The sequence below is a fragment of the Crocodylus porosus genome, unplaced genomic scaffold, assembly GCF_001723895.1.
Source record: "Crocodylus porosus isolate Cpor-Errol unplaced genomic scaffold, CroPor_comp1, whole genome shotgun sequence".
NCBI classification, from domain to species: domain Eukaryota; kingdom Metazoa; phylum Chordata; order Crocodylia; family Crocodylidae; genus Crocodylus; species Crocodylus porosus.
In genome coordinates this window covers 96,063,520-96,083,204 of record NW_017728906.1, presented here as the reverse complement: position 1 = coordinate 96,083,204, position 19,685 = coordinate 96,063,520, and the positions used below count along the sequence as shown (strand labels likewise).

At 39.8% G+C, this 19,685-nt stretch overlaps 1 protein-coding gene across 1 annotated transcript in view; it reads right to left on the bottom strand.

Annotated features, from left to right (window-relative positions):
* Window positions 1-19,685, bottom strand: part of COL4A1 (collagen type IV alpha 1 chain) — a 193,659-nt gene that overhangs the window by 76,717 nt on the left and 97,257 nt on the right. Inside the window, exons 3-15 of the mRNA XM_019529666.1 lie at window positions 19,072-19,161; window positions 17,985-18,029; window positions 15,821-15,865; window positions 15,645-15,707; window positions 15,494-15,547; window positions 15,334-15,360; window positions 13,705-13,785; window positions 13,539-13,601; window positions 12,334-12,369; window positions 10,458-10,499; window positions 7,424-7,513; window positions 4,753-4,788; window positions 4,555-4,614 (exon numbers count right to left, since the gene is read on the bottom strand). Of these exons, the coding sequence (XP_019385211.1) occupies window positions 4,555-4,614; window positions 4,753-4,788; window positions 7,424-7,513; window positions 10,458-10,499; window positions 12,334-12,369; window positions 13,539-13,601; window positions 13,705-13,785; window positions 15,334-15,360; window positions 15,494-15,547; window positions 15,645-15,707; window positions 15,821-15,865; window positions 17,985-18,029; window positions 19,072-19,161 (732 nt within the window). The remainder of the gene's footprint in view (window positions 1-4,554; window positions 4,615-4,752; window positions 4,789-7,423; window positions 7,514-10,457; window positions 10,500-12,333; window positions 12,370-13,538; window positions 13,602-13,704; window positions 13,786-15,333; window positions 15,361-15,493; window positions 15,548-15,644; window positions 15,708-15,820; window positions 15,866-17,984; window positions 18,030-19,071; window positions 19,162-19,685) is intronic.

Here is a 19,685-nt window from a genome sequence, read left to right as displayed (position 1 = left end):
TGCCCAGCTGCAGCTCCCCATCCACCCACTCCTGCTGCCTCCCTACCTGGTGCCTGGAGCAAGCAGGATGCTGGGAAAGCTAATCAGGTCCCCCAGCAGCTGCAGCAGTAGCAGCAGCCACCCCACCCAGAAGCTGTGTATTGATTGGGCCCATCCATGCACAGGGTGGGAGTGAGCCATGTGGGCTGGGTGGGGCACAATTAGTTGGTGGGTGCCTGCAGGCCAGATGAAATTGCATGGTGGGCTGGATCTGGCCCACAGGCCACATTTTGCCTAGCCCTGGATTACGGTGATTTTTTTTCTCATGACCCCATCTGCTGTTTCTGTGACCCTATTTGGGGCTGCGACCCACAGTTTGGGAACCACTTGTCTAGTGGCAAAACACAACTATGTAGGCAGGGGACAGTCAGAAAAGGTTTTTAGCCTTAAGGTGTGACTGCTCCAAACTCAAGCTAGCACTAACATTGATCAACATTTGAACAGCTCACAATGCAACATGTAACAAGGCCCTTATTTCTTTCCTTTAGGATTTCTGCATATCACATTTGCATTTTACTCTTCCAGATAATGTAATGTTTTTACCTCACCACAAGTTTTTTCTTTGAATATGGATTTAGGCCTCTTTGTGGATCCTTTTGTTATACGTATTTCATTGAATATTAAAAGGTTTTGGGGTCTTTTTAAAACAGGTGGAGTATTTTCCAAACATATTCATGAGTAAAATGCTTCAATACCATCAGTTGTCTAATGGTTAGAATGGGTTAGGAATGCAAAAATGAACCTAAGAGTGACTTAATATTATATTTTACTAAATTAGCTATATCTGGCTATGAGAAATACTCATCTTCATTATCTCACATTTTACATGTGTTCTAAGGAAGCTTGGGATTTTAAAATTTTATTTCCTGTTATTGTAACATATTGAAAGTAAAAGTACATTCATTGTTATCAATTCAAGTATTACCTATTAGCTAACTTTGGACTACCAAAGGTATTTATGACTAATGTATAAAATTTTATTGTTATTTCAGGGGAGAGGTATTTTTTTGATTATGCATTCTATTCTAGGGCTGTAAGGTAATAGTTTTATCTTAATGTGCAAGATTTTTATAAATCTTTTTGAACGGTTATACTCGGTAAACAAATAAAATTAGAACATTAGTAATGACTGAGTAGTATTAAGGGTTTCTTTTATAAAATGTTCGCTCTATATATTTGAAAATCCTTTATATGTTCTTTAATTTAAAAGATTAGCACAGAATTGAAAGGGCATCAATACAAGAAAGCTTGAAGACCATTTTCAAAATTAGGGTGCACGTAAACCAGCAATGTATGCAACCCAGTAAAAAGTAAAAGATTAATTCCATAAAAATAATACAAAAACTACATCCAAACCAGAATATTAAAACATGGCAGATTGACAGAACAAGAAATAGCACACAAAATAATTTAAGCAAAATACAACCAATTGAATATGCAACTCTGAATCACATTAATGAAGGAGAATAAGCTGTCCAATTAATCACAGTGGCATCCTATAACAGGTTGCTATTATTAATTGTTGAAAGTGTAATATTAATAAAACAAAAATTAACAACAGTAAACCCAAAACAAATTAGTAAAAAGTAACTAAGGCTGCTGACAGATGTTCAAAAAAACCCCCAGAGGTTTACCAAAAGAAGCCGCACATCAGTTTGACCCAGCTCCCCAGCATCTCAATAGACTGGCAGTTCCTGCGGGGCTTTTTGGCACTTTTATCTAATAGCTGATTGAATCAGCTATTAGATAAAAGTGCCAAAAAGCCCCACTAAAGCACACCATCTATTCAGATGTTTGGTGAGCCAGATTAAACTAACACGATGCCTCCTCTAGGCATAAGCTGTACTCAGTGCAGAGGAAGGACCAAGCTGAAAGTGAAGCAATGCTTATTTTTCCCCATGTGTGTAAGCAGGGTTTATAACTAGTCCCTCTGATTCATCATTTCATAAAACTAAAAGATTCATATTTTAAAGATGTATTTGATAACATTTCTCTCAAGAATTTTCATAACTACAGGTGCAATGGAAATCATGATCATTTACCAGTCTGGAAATTTTGTACAAGATACTGTGGTGAAATTTGAGGAACTTCTTTTAACAATCCATACCTTGATACTCTGATTTCTTTGGCAACCTCTAGATCTATGTTCCTTAGCCTTTCCAGTGTGATAACTCCTTATTCACAGTAAAATAATGCACACATCCCCCTTTACATTTAGAAAAAAAAAAAGCAAAATGTTTCCCTGTTAATAGTGACAAGGCTATATAATATATTTCTACATAGTTTGAGAGTTTGACCAATTACTTAAAGGAGTAAAATGTGTGGAGAATGAGAAAGTCAGGTTTTATTTTCTTTATAAAATTGTCAATAAAGCCTACCATATCAGTGAATTATAAAAGACAGAAGTTAAGGACTAGGTAAAAATATGACTAAGGTGAGGTTGCATGGCCTGTGGTACTGATGTTCAGGGATCCTGGTTTTCTCTGATAAAAAAAGAATCCCCAATTTTTGGATTTAAAAAAATAACCCAAAATTCCATTATTAAAATGAAACGCCACTATATATATATTCTAATATTATAAAAGCCTTAGTCTGTCTGACTGTCCGTCCATCGTGCTTTATTCTCACTCTGATTGGTTGTCTCAGCAGCCAATCACAATGCTTACTGAAACAACCAATCAGAGTACTCAGCACAGACAGAAGGGCCACCTTAACAGTGGGGAGTGAGGGTCATGAAACGGGGGATGAGTCCAGCAGTGCTGGCCTCATCCCCACCCCCCACTGCAGCCCTGGTCCATGCAGGCAGAGGGAGACAGTGGAGATGGCACTGCCGTGGCAGCAGGGACTGAGCAGGGGACGCCATCCCTGCCATCCCCCTTTGCCTCCAAGGATCAGGGCCATGGCTGGGGGGCCAGCCCAGCACCGCTGGCCTCACCCCTCTTCTGCTCCAGCCTCTCAGTCCCTGCTGTCATGGCAGTGCTGTCCCCACTATCCCCCAACAGGGCCAGAGCAGGAGGGTTAGGCCATCAGCACTGGCCTCACCCCCTTCCCCGGCCCTGCTCCTTGGAGGCAGAAGGGGATGGGAGTGGGAAATGGGCCCAGACCTGATGTGGCAGGGAGGGAAGGGTGAACAGGGGAGAATGGAGCTGAACGAGAAGTGGGTGCAGGCCCAGACATGGGGCTCAGTCCCCACCCACCCCGCTCCCCTGATGATGGCGGGGACTGAGGACCCAGAGCAGGTAGGAGTGGCCAGCACCACTGGCCTCTCCCACCTGCTCTGATGCACAAGGCGGGATGCAGGGGGTGCAATTAATTAGTGGTGGAGCTAGGTGAGGAAAAGCATCAGGCCCTCTGGAGTGGGGGGGGGGCATGGGCCAGAGGCAGAACGGCGGCAGCACAGGAAGTTGGATGGTGCTGCTCCATCACTCCCTCCCCCACAAACTGATCATTCTTGGTGGGCAATTGGCTAGTGTCTATATACTAGTGGCATTTCATTTTAATCATGGAAAAATATGGATTTTGAGTTACCTTTTTAAATCTGAAAATAGGGGATTTTTTTATCAGAGAAAACCAGGAACCTTGCTGATGTCAGACTAGTTATTCATAATTTTCCATTCTGGCATTAAAATTGAAGAATCTAGGACAAATGCAAAATAAACACGGTAACATGTCAGTTAAGTAAAGTTTTCTGTCCATTTCCTCCCTCTTAGAAGAAAAGTTATACATTAGCTCACCAAACTTAATGTGAATACAGATGACATCTGTTTGCATTAACACCTGGTTAGCACAGCTTCTATTTTCCAGTATTTCCCCTGAGAAGATTTATTTTTACCATGTATTCAAGCAATAGACTTCTTATAGCAAGAGCCGTGTAGGAACAACATAGCAGTAGGGTTATCGTATGTTGGCAGGGTTATTGCATGTTGCCACTAACAGGCTGACTGAACTGTATTTCAAACTATGAAACAAACTTTTTATTCATTTAAATTGGTTTATATTCTGCTTTGCTCTGTGTTATTCAAGTTCAATCGAATCAATGGGAGTTCTTCCATTGATTTTTGTGGAACTCAGATCAGACCTAAAATATACTCTAGACTAGCAGTTAGCAGTGTTCTAGACTCTGTTTAGGTCCAAGTCAGCCCAATGTTAAGACCTAGCCACTGCTGCTGCTTTACTCCACTGACCAGCTGTGGTGAAGCTCCCTGCTACCCAGCTGTGATGCAGACAAGAGCCCCCCCTGCACCCTCCCATCACCAGAACACTGCCAAAGCCCCACCGCTCTTCAGGCTACATCTAGCCCATGGACCATAGGTTGCTGATCCTGGCTGTACATTACTTCTGAAGATTTTAGAAATTACTGCAAATTTTAAGCATCATGAACCACATGTTAAACTTAGATTAGACAGTAGCAAAAACCTCCATGTTTCCTCTCTATTTTATATCTCACTGACAGCTACTCAGTTTAAAAAAAATATATAACGGTACACAGGTTTTATCCAAAAAATATATACTTACCCGTGGGCCAGGTTTTCCACGTTCACCCTTTTCCCCTTTGATACTTGACCCTGACTGTCCCTTAAAAGAAAACAGAGCAATAATTGTTCTCAATATAAATTTGATTTTAGTTATTAGCTATTAATATACTCATTTAAGGTATGTGCATCACTTGATTTTGATCACTTTAATGTTATCAAATGATTACATAATACTTACTGGCGATCCAGGATCTCCTTTTTCACCTGGTTCTCCCTAGTGAAATTAGAAAATAATGTTGATTAATATATGGGAATACTATCTATAAGAATCAATTTATGCCATAGATCATTGATTTTCTCATGTCAAATATATCATTTGTTTCCTAGTTCTCTGGTTTCCTTTAAGCCTTATTAGATATATAGGGAAAGGTAACTATTTAAATTTAAAATGTTATACTAACATTCACATACAATTCACTGTACTAATAACTGTTCTTTATGAGCTCTGATTTTAAAAAATACAAAATTAACTAGTACTTACATCAGTAGAGATGATTCCATTAATGGTGAGAAATTCAATATGCATGAATTGTTCAACTTTAATACATTTGCAATTGACCAGGGGAAAAAAAACCCTGATCACTTCCTTCCTTCAGGAAAAAGTCATGAGATGGTGAAGTGTTATTCAGTAAGAGGTACAGCATTTCTGCCACAATATTTTAACCATAACTTCCTACTCAATATCCACAGATTGTGGCTACTGACAGGACAGGATGCAGGGAATGGGGAGTTCTCTGTTAAAAAAGTTTCCAGCTCTGCAGATTTTAACTGTACCTCCAGAGTCATCTGACCTCTCTGGCGACAGGGGTATTTCCCATGTAATGCTACTACTAGTGCCCTTACTGCACCCATCTTTTACAATCTACGATGTGCAGAAAAAGGAGGTATGGAAAGGAATATGATGTGAAGATGAGGCTACAACAACTGAACTGGTCCGTTTTTGGACTGCCCCTCTTTTTTCTACCGTGATATTTCATCCAAATTGAAATAGGTCTAAGAGGACATTCTTTAATGTGTGAACATGTTACTGAAGTTTTTTGCTAGAGATGTATGTGACTTTTCATGAAGTATTACCATAAGCAAAATATCGACAAAACCCCAACCAACAATTATTAAGCAAAGCACGTGGATTAAATTTGTATGATCAGATGTAGATTGCTCATTACTATTTCACTTCTCTTTCATTAGTTACCTTGATCACCACTCAGTATTCTGTAATTAAAAAATTCAATAATAGTACTATATGGGCCACATCTTAATTGGTTATTTATGCCTAGAGGAGGAAATTTATTAGAACTTAGGTGACTAATTTCCAAAGAAGCATCCAGGTTGCAGCCCCAAAACACTTCAGGCAACTAAGTCTATCTGGTACCTACATTTTAGACAGCAAAGTTTCATAAATGCCTACACCTGGGCTTCTGTTTATGCATGGGCGTGATCCAACACCTAAGTGCCTGTTGCCTACCTAAGTTCTTTCAATATGGGTGCTAGAAAGACATCTAAACTCCTAAGACAGGCCTGATCCATTATGCATATTCCATGCATATCTCACTCACACCAACTGCACTGAGCATAGTCAAAACCTGTGTATTCATGTGGAGGGGAGAAAAAAAGCAGAGCTACAGGATACAAAAGCCCCCTATCATGCTTCCTGGTTGGAAAGCATGTAGAGTCATCTGCAGCCACAGGGATTCTGAAGGACTCCAGCCAGGTGAGATAGCAAGGGTCTGTCATCTGTCCACAGCTAAAGCACTTCAAATGTTACAACTCTTCCTTTCTGACGTACAGTTTGGACCATTAACTGTTTGACATCCTAGGTACTTAAAACCAGTCACTCTGCCTAAAATTTGAGCTCATTTCTCCAGGATCCATTCTGAAGCCCAAGCCTAGAGATAGACATTTAAAAAGCCTGAGCCTAAATTGATTCAATCTTTGCAGGTTAATCTAACCTGGCTAGGCTAAATCAGTTCGTAACCATACATCCCCTCTGGACTGAAAAAAAGCCAGCTCATGCCTGCAGTGGCTCAGGATAGATGTCGGAGAGTACTAGGGGAGCCCTCCCTTCCCCTCCAAAGTGCTGAGCTGAGGCAGGCATGGCCAGGCTCCAACAGAACGCTGTGATTAGGGAGCCCCCCCCCACTCCCCCTTGATAACAGAGCATTTGTCAGCTCTGTTATCAGCATTTAGCACCCCATCAGAAAACACAGCTTTGCTCATTAGCTCAAGCTCTATTTAAACAACTTTTTCCAAAGAAAGGAATGTAGAGACATTACCAGCTGACCTGTTGTTTAGTTCCGAAAAGCCCTAAGTGGTCACTGTCCTATTTGCCTTACACAGACACCTCTCAGCATTAGCTAGCATACCACATGCTGGCTATGGTCCATGCTGTGTGAGAGAGAAGAAAGGGATCCCTGCTTAACCAGAGAGTGGTGGGGGAGGGGTGGGGCCACAGGGAAGCCATGCAGACTCTTCTGTGCCTGCAGTCTCTGCTGGAGCTGTTGCTAGGGAGCAGAGGGGAGGGACCAGCTCTGCTGTGGAGCAGAGAACCCCGCCCAGGCAGAGAGCATGGCAGGATGCTGGGGGACTCTGATTTAACTTAAACCAGTAAAGGGCCTGGGACAGACATTGCATAAACCAGTTTGACTCAAGTCAGTAAAGTCTGATACTATATTCAGCCAGGTTTATCTCAAACCAGTTTTAGTTATTTTCAAACTGGCTGTTGTGCATGGAATGTCTGTTCTGTTACAGGTTTAAACCAGTTTCTGATCATTGAAACCGGTTTGTATGTAATGTCTGTCCCTAGCCCAAGTGACAAAACTGGGTTTAGCTTCAAATATTCTTTTTCTCACCTTTTCTCCATATATGACTGTACTCCCTTTCTCTTTCCGTTGCGAGTCAGGTCCTTGTGGACCTGGAGGACCTGTAACTCCTTGTTCACCCTAGTAAAACAAAATGGAAAATTGTAATTAGAAATAATGTTTACTCTGAAAACAATTATAAATAAAAAACAACAATATAATGTGGGACTACCATTTACTGTTTAAGAAGTGACAGAATATTACTTTAGCAAAACTAATCATCAAATAACCCTAAAGACTACATATCTAATTGCAAAAGAAGCAATCATGTAACAGGGTGGCAGTCTAAGACATCTCTCCATTATTCTCGGAGAAGGAGACAAACCTTCCAAAATTGCTGAGTAATTAGTACTGATTCATAATGGAGGCCCATCTTGTTATTTCTGAAAGAATACAAAATGGTTTGAGCATCTCCCTCAGAATGAGAACCCATGGTGCATGGGTTTATTCCATCCTAAGTGCAGGATTTGGCACTTGCCCTTACTGAAGCCTCAAGAGAGTTCCTTTGTTCCAATCCTCCAATTTGTCTAGGGCACTCTGAATCTGAACCCTACCCTTCAGCACATCTAATACTCCCCACAGTTGGTGTCATCTGCAAACTTGCTGACGGTGCACTCTATGCCATCTTCCAAGTCATTGATAAAGATGTTGAACAAAACCAGCCCCAAAACCAACCCCTAGGACACTTCACTTGATACAGGCTGCCAACTGGACATCGAGCCATTGACTACAACCCTATGAGCCTGATGATCCAACCAGTTTTCTATCCACATTACAGTCCATTCATCCAACCCATATTTCCTTAGCTGACCTGGTACAATGTTGTGGAAGACTGTAACAAAAGCCTTGCCAAAATCAAGGTATACCACATCTACTGGTCTCCCTGTGTCTACAGAGCACATCAGTTCATCATAGAAGGCAATCAGGCTGGTGACTGCAATCACATCAGCCAACTCCCTCAGCACCCTTGGGTGCATCCCATCCAGCTCCATGGACTTGTATATGTCAAGCTTTTCCAAGTAGCCCCTAACCTGTTCTTTTGCCGCAGTTGACTGCTCACCTCTTTCCCAAATTTTGCTTCTAGGTGCAGTAGTCTGCGAGCTGACCTTGACTGTGAAGACTGAGGTGAAAAAGGCATCAAGTATATCAGCCTTTCTGCAGTCTCTGTCACTAGGTTGCCTCCCCCATTCAGTAATGGACCCGTACTTTCCCTAATCTTCCTCCTGTTACAGGCTTCCCAAGGGATCCTGCCCGTGAGTTCCCTGTGTGAGTCAAAGTCTGCTGTTCTGAAGTTCAAGATCCTTACTCTGCTACTTTCCTTCCTTACTCTGCTACTTTCCTTCCTTCCTTTCCTCAGGATCCTGAACTCAATCATCTTGTGGTCACTGCAGCCCAAGTTGCCATCTACTATTACATTCCCTACCAATTATTCCCTGTTTGTGAGCATCAGGTCAAGAAGACCATGGCCCCTAACTGGCTGCTTCAGCACCTGCACCAGGAAGTTGTCCCTGACACTCTCCATAAACTCCCTGGGTTGCCTTCACACTGCTGTATTGTCCTCCCACCAGACTTGTCAGCAGCATCTGATAATCAACAACCAGAGATTCCTTACCAAAAATATGCAGAATGACAAGAGATCATTCCAAAAAATGGAGATTCTAAAAAAAACTGTGGACAAGCATAGCTGACTGCAGAAAATGAAATAGCATACCATAAAGGACCTATAGAAAAAAACATCTACATGAATAATCAACTAGTCCCTCCCAGGACAAGAAGTTTTATCTATATGGATGACTTATGTATCACCACCCAAATCGCTGACCTCTCAAGTCAAAGCTTTGTTAATATCAGTGCTCTCTGGGCTCCGACTACTACATCAAAAACCAATGGAATGCCAATCTGACTAAAACAAAAATGAATTTTTTTTACTGCTAGAAACATAAGAGGAAAAACAACACATTATAACCTGGAAGGAGCACAATTTGTCATGTGCAAGAATCATTCTACCTGAAAACAATACCTGACCATGGGCTTTCTTTTAGGAAAGCAGGTTAGATGGACCCAAGCAAGTTAGATGAATGGACAATACAATGGCTAATGAAATTCAGTGCTGATAAAAGCAAAATCCTGACAGTATGGAAAAATGTAAATCCTCATTCACTTTAAAGGTGCATCAATTCAAGGGAAGGACATTGGTGTCAATGAGTTGCCTACATGGAATGCAGCTCTTTCAAGTGTAGCTCCAGTCAATAAAGCAAATAAGATGTCAAGGTGTACAAGGAATGAAATGGCAATTAATACAGAGAAACATTACAATGCCAGTATATAACTCCATGTTGCAGTCTCTTGTGAAACAGTTTTTGTCACTATAACACAAAAAGGAAATTTCAGAATTAGATTCAGAAACACACAAAGAAAATGATCAAAAGCCTCTCATGAGGCAGAACTGAATAAGCTATTACTGTTTACCTTAGAAAGGAGACAAACAGTATATACAATAATAAGTGGCCTAGAGAATCGGAAACGAAACAAGGAGACCTTCAAAGAAATTAAAAAGGTAGAAAATGAAAAGCTAGCTGTTCAAAGGAAATATTTTTCCAAACAGTGTAGAACTCATTACCATAGGAAGCTGTTGAAGGGAAGAATGAAGCAACATCCAAAAGGAGACTAGATACACCATACCAGTAATTTATCATAAATTAGAAAGGGATAGTAAACTTCATGGTTGAGATGTGACATAACATTCAAGGCATTTGTGCCTACTGGAAGGTCTTCAAAATTTTCTCTGAAACACCTGATACTAAATGCTGTTTTAGACAGCACTGGACTTGATGAATGTTAGAACCTATTTCAGGCAAATCATATTCTGTGAACCTTTATAGTAATTAATTTACTTATTAGGTGGTGATTTAAGTTTTCTAAAACATAAAGAAATCACCACAACAGCCAGTCTTTAAAATTAGCACAGTCCCAAAGACATTGCTAGCAGTTGTATTTTATAAGATTCCAAAAAAGAGGGAGTTACCTTTTCACCTTTTGGTCCTTGAAAGCTCAAGCCCATATGACCCTGAAAAAAAAATGCTATTGATTTAGCAACATTTATTTAAATGTATATTTAGTCTGAAATAGAAACTACTCTATATAAATATATGGAAACTCATCTAACCCACACTGTTTTTCCGACTTAAATTAGTTACTCACAAACCCCAATTTTTATTATTAATTTCTTGTAGTGCCTGCATTGTATTAGGCATTTTCCAAGCATAAAAAGCACATATGACAATAATGAGACTGGATAATTTTTTTAAAAAGCAAACAGAAGACATGGGACATGAGGGAAGAGAAAAACTGACAGGTAAAATGACTTTACAATGATAATATGCATATAATAAAAATTTTAAAATATAGCACATGTATACATGGGTAGGAAGTTTTTGTCAGTCAAATACATTTCTTCTCATGCTTATCTTTTTTGAGATGTAAATATACAGATGTACAACCAATCCCAAATGATTCTATAGCCTTACTGTAATATTTATCAATGTCTTTTGTCTTTAGCTCACTGACAAGTTCAACTTAACAAACATGGTAATGGTGGGATCAGAGCTAGCATGTATATTTTGCCTCCAAATAAATGTCAGGAACAAACACTGGACACCAGGTCCCTTTCGCCTGTGTAGTAGCTCCGAGAATATCTGCAGCAGTACTTTTTGGATCGTGACAGTCCCACATTCTTTTCCTCTGCTCTTATTACCCTCTGGCAGCTAGGACTGGTAAATTATGCAAATGTTTTTTTTTCTTCCCACTAGATACCAGACGATGCTGCAGCTTCTGCCACTTTTGCAAACAACCATGAGGAGCCACTGCAACTCAGGAGGAAAGAAAAGGGGTGATTCAAGGTGGAGACTACAAACACCCATGAGAGATGCAAAGGAACAGATAATCCCCCAAAGTGGGCAGAACAAGGTGTATCAAAGGTGACAGAAATTATGGAAGAAGGGAACTGCATAGAGAAGTAAAAGAAAGAAATAACAATTCTCATTGTAAAGCCTGAGGTGGCAGCAGTCTATGACAGAATTCTCCTTCATACTCTGCATTGGCCACTCCTGGCCACCTTCAGGAGAATAAGAACAAACATAGGTCATCCAGAGTTTGCTTAGGGCATAAGTGGCTGCAGACTGCTGAAATTCACATTTTAAAATATTCATGCAAACTGTTTAAGTAGAAAGCGGGAGTTGCCTTTCAACCGTTCCACAGATTCTGACCAAAATAATGCAGCAACAAAATGCAATATGGCAGATGTCAAATTATGACTAATAGCCATTATACCATTTCATAATAATTTTACTAATACCTCACTATCTACCTCTCCCCTCCACAAGCCCATTTATTGTTTTAATCTACCTGTCACTTCCTATCAATAACTTACATTAAAAGGTCTTTAGGAAAGGTTATGGTTTTTTTCAATAAAAATGTATAAGGTCAGTGAAGGTCCCAATATTCTCAAGTGAGTTCTTAGGACTCTTGAAATAATAATATAAAAAAATAAGAGTAATCAAAACAGGATGAAAAATACATGTTAATATAGTAAAACGTTCCCAAAGTTTGACAGTGTCCAATATTGAAAATTTCAATTTGTTCCCCAAAATGGTCATAGAATGTAAAATTTAGTGGTGTTTTGGTCACATAAGAGAACAGACTTCAAGAGCAGTATAAACAATGCCCCTTTGTAGGTACTGTTAATTAATATATACTTTTAATTTAGAAAAAAAAAAACACCAGAAGGCAAGCAATTTATCTGTCCTCTTTGGGAACTTAGTTTTCAGCCTATCTGGAAACTGATTTGTAAAAATAATAGCGTAAATGTTTGCAGTGATAATTCTATCTGAGAAAATTCTCACCTTCTCTCCTGGAGGTCCCGGTGGCCCTGGCGGACCCTGTAAGAAAGGACATTTTAATTTAGTTCTGCATATCACATTTGATACTTTTTAACTGATGTTGGCCAGTGCAAATGCTAGCCCTTCACAAGTTCTTCATTTAGCGGAGTGAGAAAAATATATATTTTTTTCTCAACACTTTTAAATGGCAATCAGATCTGTTATTTGCTTCAGCTCATGAATTAATGCAAATAATAAAAAGCGAGTACTATTTGTCTATAATATGCCACAAGAAGCATGAGACTGCCACTTCACAGTGAAGAAGTGTTGGAAGAAGTGTTGGAAACCTAACATGTAGGAAGCGGTGCTAGCGATTTGGAAGCCAGTGTTTGTTCGTTCAAGTCATTCTTGAAAGTCCAGTCTTATGACAACTGTACCATGGAAAGTGTCATTTTTTTCAAATCAGATATAAAACTGCAGGCCACTTGAACTGACTGAGTAATCTCATATTTTCTTTGTCTGGATAAATCCTTGTTAATGCAAGAAGTGTAACCAATGGCCATGACCAAACTCTACCATCATTACATTACTGCAGGAACAGATCCACTTTACCAGTGTTTCCTAATAATTTTACAGCACGAGATCCAGAGGACTGGAATCATAAAAGAGATTGGCCTGAACACTGATCATTATAATAAAGTATGCTGACTTAAAAAGATGAGATTAATTAGTTCCTACCTGATGTTATATGTGTCCGTAAAACGTAAAAACCCAGAATTTCAACATCTACTATACCTGTCAGCATTTAAATGCTTTGAACTTTTACCACAATAGGAGACTTTTTACATAAATTGGAGTTCCTTTTGCAGTTGTTCCTAATGGTATATCTAATAACAACCTCAGCAAGCATTCTGATTCAGGTTAGGCTGAAAAGCCAGCAATATATTATACAGGGGTTCAAGATGGGAGAAACTCTAAGAGTTTATTTTAAAAATGAAAAAAGAAGGGTAGATTCTAACTAGCATTGGAGTAAGTAGGAGTTATGAGTTTACTGATAAAGTAAAATTATTCCCTTTTACTGTAACATCACAGTGAAGTCTGGCAGAGCAAGGAGTGGAATCAGAGCCTTGAGAGTTGTAGGCTAGTGCTTTCTAATTGCTAGACCACCCTTCCTTGCAGACCTTTTCCATATAGCAGAATAGCATAAATCATCATAAAAGAATACTTACTGGTTCTCCTTGAATCCCAGGTGGCCCAGTGGGCCCTTGGATTCCTGGAAATCCTGGTATACCCTGTATAACAAAAAAAAAGAAGCCATTAATAAGAAGGTGCATATTAGGTAATATAACGTTGCTTATCTAGTTTAAGACTGACTGTTCTTTAGTTAAGACTTACTGGTAGTCCAGGATGGCCAGGAAAGCCTTTTTCACCCTTTAGGGTAGGTGGTCTGATGCTGATTACTTCGCCTGGATCTCCCTATGATTGAAGAACATAAAATAAAGGTAAAACATTTACAGGCACACAAATAAAGCATTCAAAGCACTGATGTTAAACCTGAAGTAAAGTACAAAATATAGCATGTACATGGAAATCCAGAATCATTGGGGAAGGCTGTTTTAAATGATAGCAAAGTAAAGTTAGATTAGACTTTGAGAAAACCTTTCTATTGTTAGAATATACTACCTCACCCCATCTGAGAACATAAGTTCAAAATTAAACAGGCTATGGGAAAAAATGGTCTATTTCCCCCTCCCTAAATAACATACAACCAAAATAAAACAATAGCATTTCCCAGAATTAATTCATATCTTTCATTAACTCTTCTGGTATCAAATAAATGTAATTTTCATATATTCTGAATAGGTCACAAAACTTTATGATTAAGTCATATTCTTTCAGTTGTATCTTCTGCATATGCATGGGGGGAAAACCCCACCAAAGTGCCAAAATGTTATATTACTATGAGCCATTTGTTTCCATATGAGAGAAAGAGATAATAGTCTTGTCACTACAAAATTGTGATTACACTTACGATTTACATCTGATTGCCATTTCAAAAGGTACCCATTTATTTTATACCCAAGTCTACATCCTGACAAGCGTAGCTGTGCAGTATGTGACACCACAGACACGTCTGTGGCACCACATATCACACATTCGGGTGTTTTCTGCACTGCAAGGTAGATCTCCTTGGGTCAAAAAAACCTGCACAAAAAAGCAGGACGGTGCACAATGGGGACAGTGTATGCCACTTAAAATCAAAACCCAACCAGCTGGAGTCATGGAGGCTCCCAGGACCCCAGGTAAGGCTGCTAGGGCAGGCCCAGTGCTGGCCCCAGTCTCCCCTACCCCGCCTGGGGTAAACTGCAGTGCACTAGAGGGTGCTTGTCACAGGTGGTCCTTGGGGACAAGTTGCAGCAGTACAAGGTGTTGGACAAATGTCCACACTTGTGTAGACATGGCCCAAGTATGAAATACTACCCTTTTGATTTACTATTTTATTCTTTAGAATGAAAGAGAATGTAACACATACTTAGCTATCTATACAGTCGGTTTTCATATATACTAAAATTCAATTGTTTACTTAATAGGTAAAAGACCTGGCTGATGTTTCTGGCTGTCAAGCTGTATCTCAAGAAAATCTCTGTGGAAAACTGACTCAGCAGGTGAAATGCTGAAGTTATCCTGATAACTTCAAAATACATATATGCTTCAATCTTAAAATGAAGTTAAGGATTTCTGTGCTACAGGGTGAGCATCAGGCTGGTTATACATACTGAAAAGGATTTACTTTATGCTCTGTCACTGTAGCCCAGCTATAATATTTATTCTATACATAGGATTTCTGCATGTGCTTAACTTTATGCACAGGAACATAATCTGAGTTTTTTGTGAGCAATGGAATTATTTTATGTATAAAAACGTTGCAGCCCAAAAACTAAGGGCTGCTAATTTTAGTAGGCATAGGTAATCTGAATTTTTACTTCTGATATGAGTGCGTTCATTTTTAAGAACAAAATTTACCTTAATTCCAGGAGGTCCTGGGGGTCCCTGCAAAAGAAATACTTTAAAATTACTCCCTTTTTGAAGCATACATTGTTATTGCTATACAAGTTTCACAATATTTAAAATTTAAAGAATCACAGGCGGAAGGGGTGAAGTATGCATCAAAATATTTGCTTACTATGCTCCCAGTCAATCCAGGTAAGCCTGGAGGACCAAGGGGACCTCTTTCACCCTAAAGAGAGCAAAAAGAATGACTCTGTTGAAAAAATGCATTCTTGGGGTTTATAATTATATACAAGAAAATTACAGTTAAAAATGTAAATTGCAACCTTTGTGCCATTGCAACCTGGGATACCAGGTGGACCAAGTGGACCATCTTGTCCAGGGATACCCTGCAGTTAGGACAAAAGCAGAAACAGTTACCAAGGCAATGTTGATCCAGGCAGGATGTAATTTTTGATGTTCTTTGACATTCTTTGTAAATATATATATGCTTCATACGTACCGGAAGGCCGGGGTTTCCTGGATATCCTGACGAACCTGGTGGGCCCTGTAATTAATGAAAACGTATAAAGAGGAGAACATAAACATTTCAAAATTATAAGACAGAATCACAAAATTAGCCCAAAATTTTAACTATGTTATTTAATAGGCAAATTAAAATAAATAAATAATTTTGGCTTTTTCTTTAATTTTGAAAAACCTTATTTTTCTGTTTTCTACAATAGGGACTCAATAAAAACTTTAAAGCACAGGTAATAAAACTAAGCAGTTCTAGTTTTGCACATTCACCACAGTCGCTCATACCATGAAATCTACTATAAATTTATCTTTATGCAATAAAAGATGATGGTAATACACTACTGCAGTTGCTTCCTCATCTCACATAAGTCATGTTAATTTAGCAATTTCATTCTGATTACTCTAACAATTGCAGAATTTAAATGATTATATTCTTTTTTTACCAAACAGTCGCTGGTTTAACAAATCAGAATTTTGTCTGATGGCGTCCTTCTCATGCTACTGACTTATTTAGTCTTCTAATGTTATCAAACTTAAGTCCTAGCAAACCAGAAAGATACATGTGCTCACTCTAGCTTAGGTGATACAGTTTTATCCTGAAACTTCTTAGTACTATTAAAAGAACAAGCTGTCAGTGGTGGTGAACATGCAGAGTCGTAAAATGCATCCAAATCAGCATAACACTAGATTTATTATTAGCATTAGGGATTGAATTGTGGATCTCTTGATAGCTTAAGACTCCCTTAGTTCACAGCCTACAACTGATTATCAACCTCTATAGAGTAGAGCCACTAGAGAGGGATGGAGGGCCACAAAATGTGTCAGCAGAATTCTTGTACATAGATTTTTGCAAAATGCAAAGCAAGATAGCCTTCAGCAGAAAAACATCTCAGGTTCTCTTTCAAGCAACAAAAATGTAAGATGTGTCACAATCATACAGAATTGACAATAGCAAGAATGACAGCTGCAATATCATAGGAATACCTAAAATGGGCCTTGGTGTTTTGATAGAAGTGCAAGGTGGTTTTAAATAAGGTAATAGAGGCAGCTTGGTGATACAGTTTAAGGAGGGCTCTTCTTGTGGATGCAAAGTGAGTAGCAAGGCCAGGGGCCATTGGTATTATTGGTGGAATGATAAACACCGTGATGGTAGCAGAAGACCAGGATTGCAGAGAAAAACAAGACTGGAGAAGAGGCCATCTAAACAATATCTCTGTTCAAGACAGGATAAGCTGTCTAAACTATCCCAGATAATTTTTGGCCTAGCCAGCACTTAGAAACTACTAATCATGTGGATTCTGCCATTTCTCTGGGTAGCCTATTCCAGTGTTAGAGCACCCTCAGAGTAGAAAGATCTACCTCACACCTAAATCAAAACTTCCTTGTTGCAAGTTAAGCCCATTATTTCTTACCCTGTCCCCTGTGAACACTTGAGAGCAATTGACTGTTGTCTTCTTTGTAACAACCCTTCTTTGTATTCTAAGCCCTCCTACGTCTTCTTCAGACTAAATAATTCCAGTTCTTTTCATTTTATGTCATGTTTTCTAGACCTCTAAATTTTTTTTGTTGCTCTAACCTGGATTCTTTCCAATAAATATGTAGACAAATTGAAATGCAGTGCCAAAAACCAGACACATTACTTTAGACTTTGCCAATGCTGAACTGAGTGGAAGAACCACTTCCCATGACTTGAGTATAGAACTTCTGTTAAGACACTCCAGTATGCTTTTAACTATTTTTCAAAGATATTACTGTTGACTTGTAAGCACTTGCAATCCACTGTAAATCCCCAGTACTGCAATCTAGCCATGTGTTCTCCATTTTGTGCATCTAGTTTTTCCACCCTGAATACACTACTTGTCACTTATCCTTCCTGAATATAGTTCATTTCAGACAATTTTTCTAATTTATCAAGGTAATTCTGAATCTTAAGTGTGTTCTCTAAATTGTCTGTCACCTCACTCAGCTTGCTGTCATCAGCAAATTTACTAAGTGAATACTCAATTCCATTCTCTAAATTACTAATGAAGATAATTGAACAATGCTGGACCCAGAACAGATTTCAGTTCCCCTGGGGAACCTCACTTGATGTCATCTCCTAGAAAGCTTTCTTACAAACTATTAAACAAATACAAGCAGGTACTCACTCGTGTTCCCTTTGTTCCTGGCAGCCCTGGTTCTCCAGTATCACCCTGCAAGAAAATCAAATGCATTTGTCTTTCACGGCAACAATGGTTTAGATGAAGGGTTGGCAACCTTTTTATCACTAAGGGCAACTGCTGACAACCCACATTCCTCAGCTGTTAGCAGATGCTGCAAGAGAACTGTATAGAAAAAGGCAGCCACTAGAATCCTGAGGATGCCTCCTCTGTCACTGTGGTTGGAGCAAGCTGCCATTTCACTGAACTGCTACGGGCCGGATCCAATCTCTTCACAGGCCAGATCTGGCCCCCAGGCTGTAAGTTGTCAACCCCTGCTTTGAAGAAGTCTGATCATATAAAGGTGTGACTATATGGCACAAGCCAGTGCCATGTATAAGACACCCTTGCTAGCTCTCCACGTGCTAGCTCTGGAATTGGAAACAGTATAACCCAGGGGTGCTCAACTTAGTGGCACTCAACGTCTCCAAACCCATTACTTAGATAAGTGGTGTGCGGCTGATCTGCAAGCTAGATCAGCATGAGGCTGGTCAACATGTGGAGCTGGTCTACAGGGCTGATCTGGCATGCCCCTGTGCGTGGGGTTGGTCCACAACACAAGCCCACATGCTGGACCTGGCTGTCGCACAACACTGTGCACTGGCTCAACCCCAAGCACTGGATCCAGCCATGGTACAAGCACATGCTGAGATGATCTGGCATGTAGGGCCATGTCATCTGGTCCATGGAGCTCCCCACAGGTCCAGGAATTTGGCAGTGGCAGTTAATTGCTCCCAGGGCTGCAGCAATTAACGCTGCCACTACTCCCCCGCTGTCAAATTTCTACACCTATGAGAAGCCCCGTGAGCCAAATAACATGGATCCCTGGATGGGAGGTTAAGCACAACTGGCACAGCCATATCAGCACAGTGCTGCAGCTGGGTGAATTAGCTCTAATGAGAAACAGGGTTTATTAGATTGGGCTGCGCTAATACAGCTGCACTAATAGAAGTACCCCTTGCAGATCTCAGGGTATCGCTGCATGGGACTGACCTGTGCAGTGTTGACATACACAAAAATATTAAATACAACTTACCTTAAAACCTGGCGGCCCAGCAGGACCTTCAGGTCCTTGCATTCCAGGAAACCCTATCAGACCTTGAAGTCCAGGCAAACCTCTTTCACCCTATGAAGAAAAAGGATACATCAGCCATCGGACACTTTTTCTAGCACTTCTAACCACTGAAGTGTCTATATCCGTTTACCCTAAGACTTTATAGTCCATCCGTATGTACCCCTCCATCCTGACCTAACTGTAGACCTATGCAGCTATTACTAAATTGAATAGTAATTTAAATACCCAAACCCAGTAAAAAGAAGATGAAAAGCTGCAGATGGGGGTCTGTGTTTAGAACTATCACCATCACTTCTCTTATAAACAAGTTATTCCAGCAGCTTTTGGGGCTATAGACTTTGCCAGTTAGGCATGAGCAGGTAATGTGGAGCTAAACTCCAGGAAAGTTTGTGATAAATCACCTCCCAAGTGTCTCAGTACACAAACCTTTTCACCCTTTGGAATCTTTCCTGCAATATGGGCCAAAAGATGGACTTTCACAACCTTTGGGCTTGAAGATTTCTTTTTTCTCCTAATGATGGGTACAGCTCTATATTTATTTAAATCAGGTAAATCTTCTGTTAACAGATTGAAAA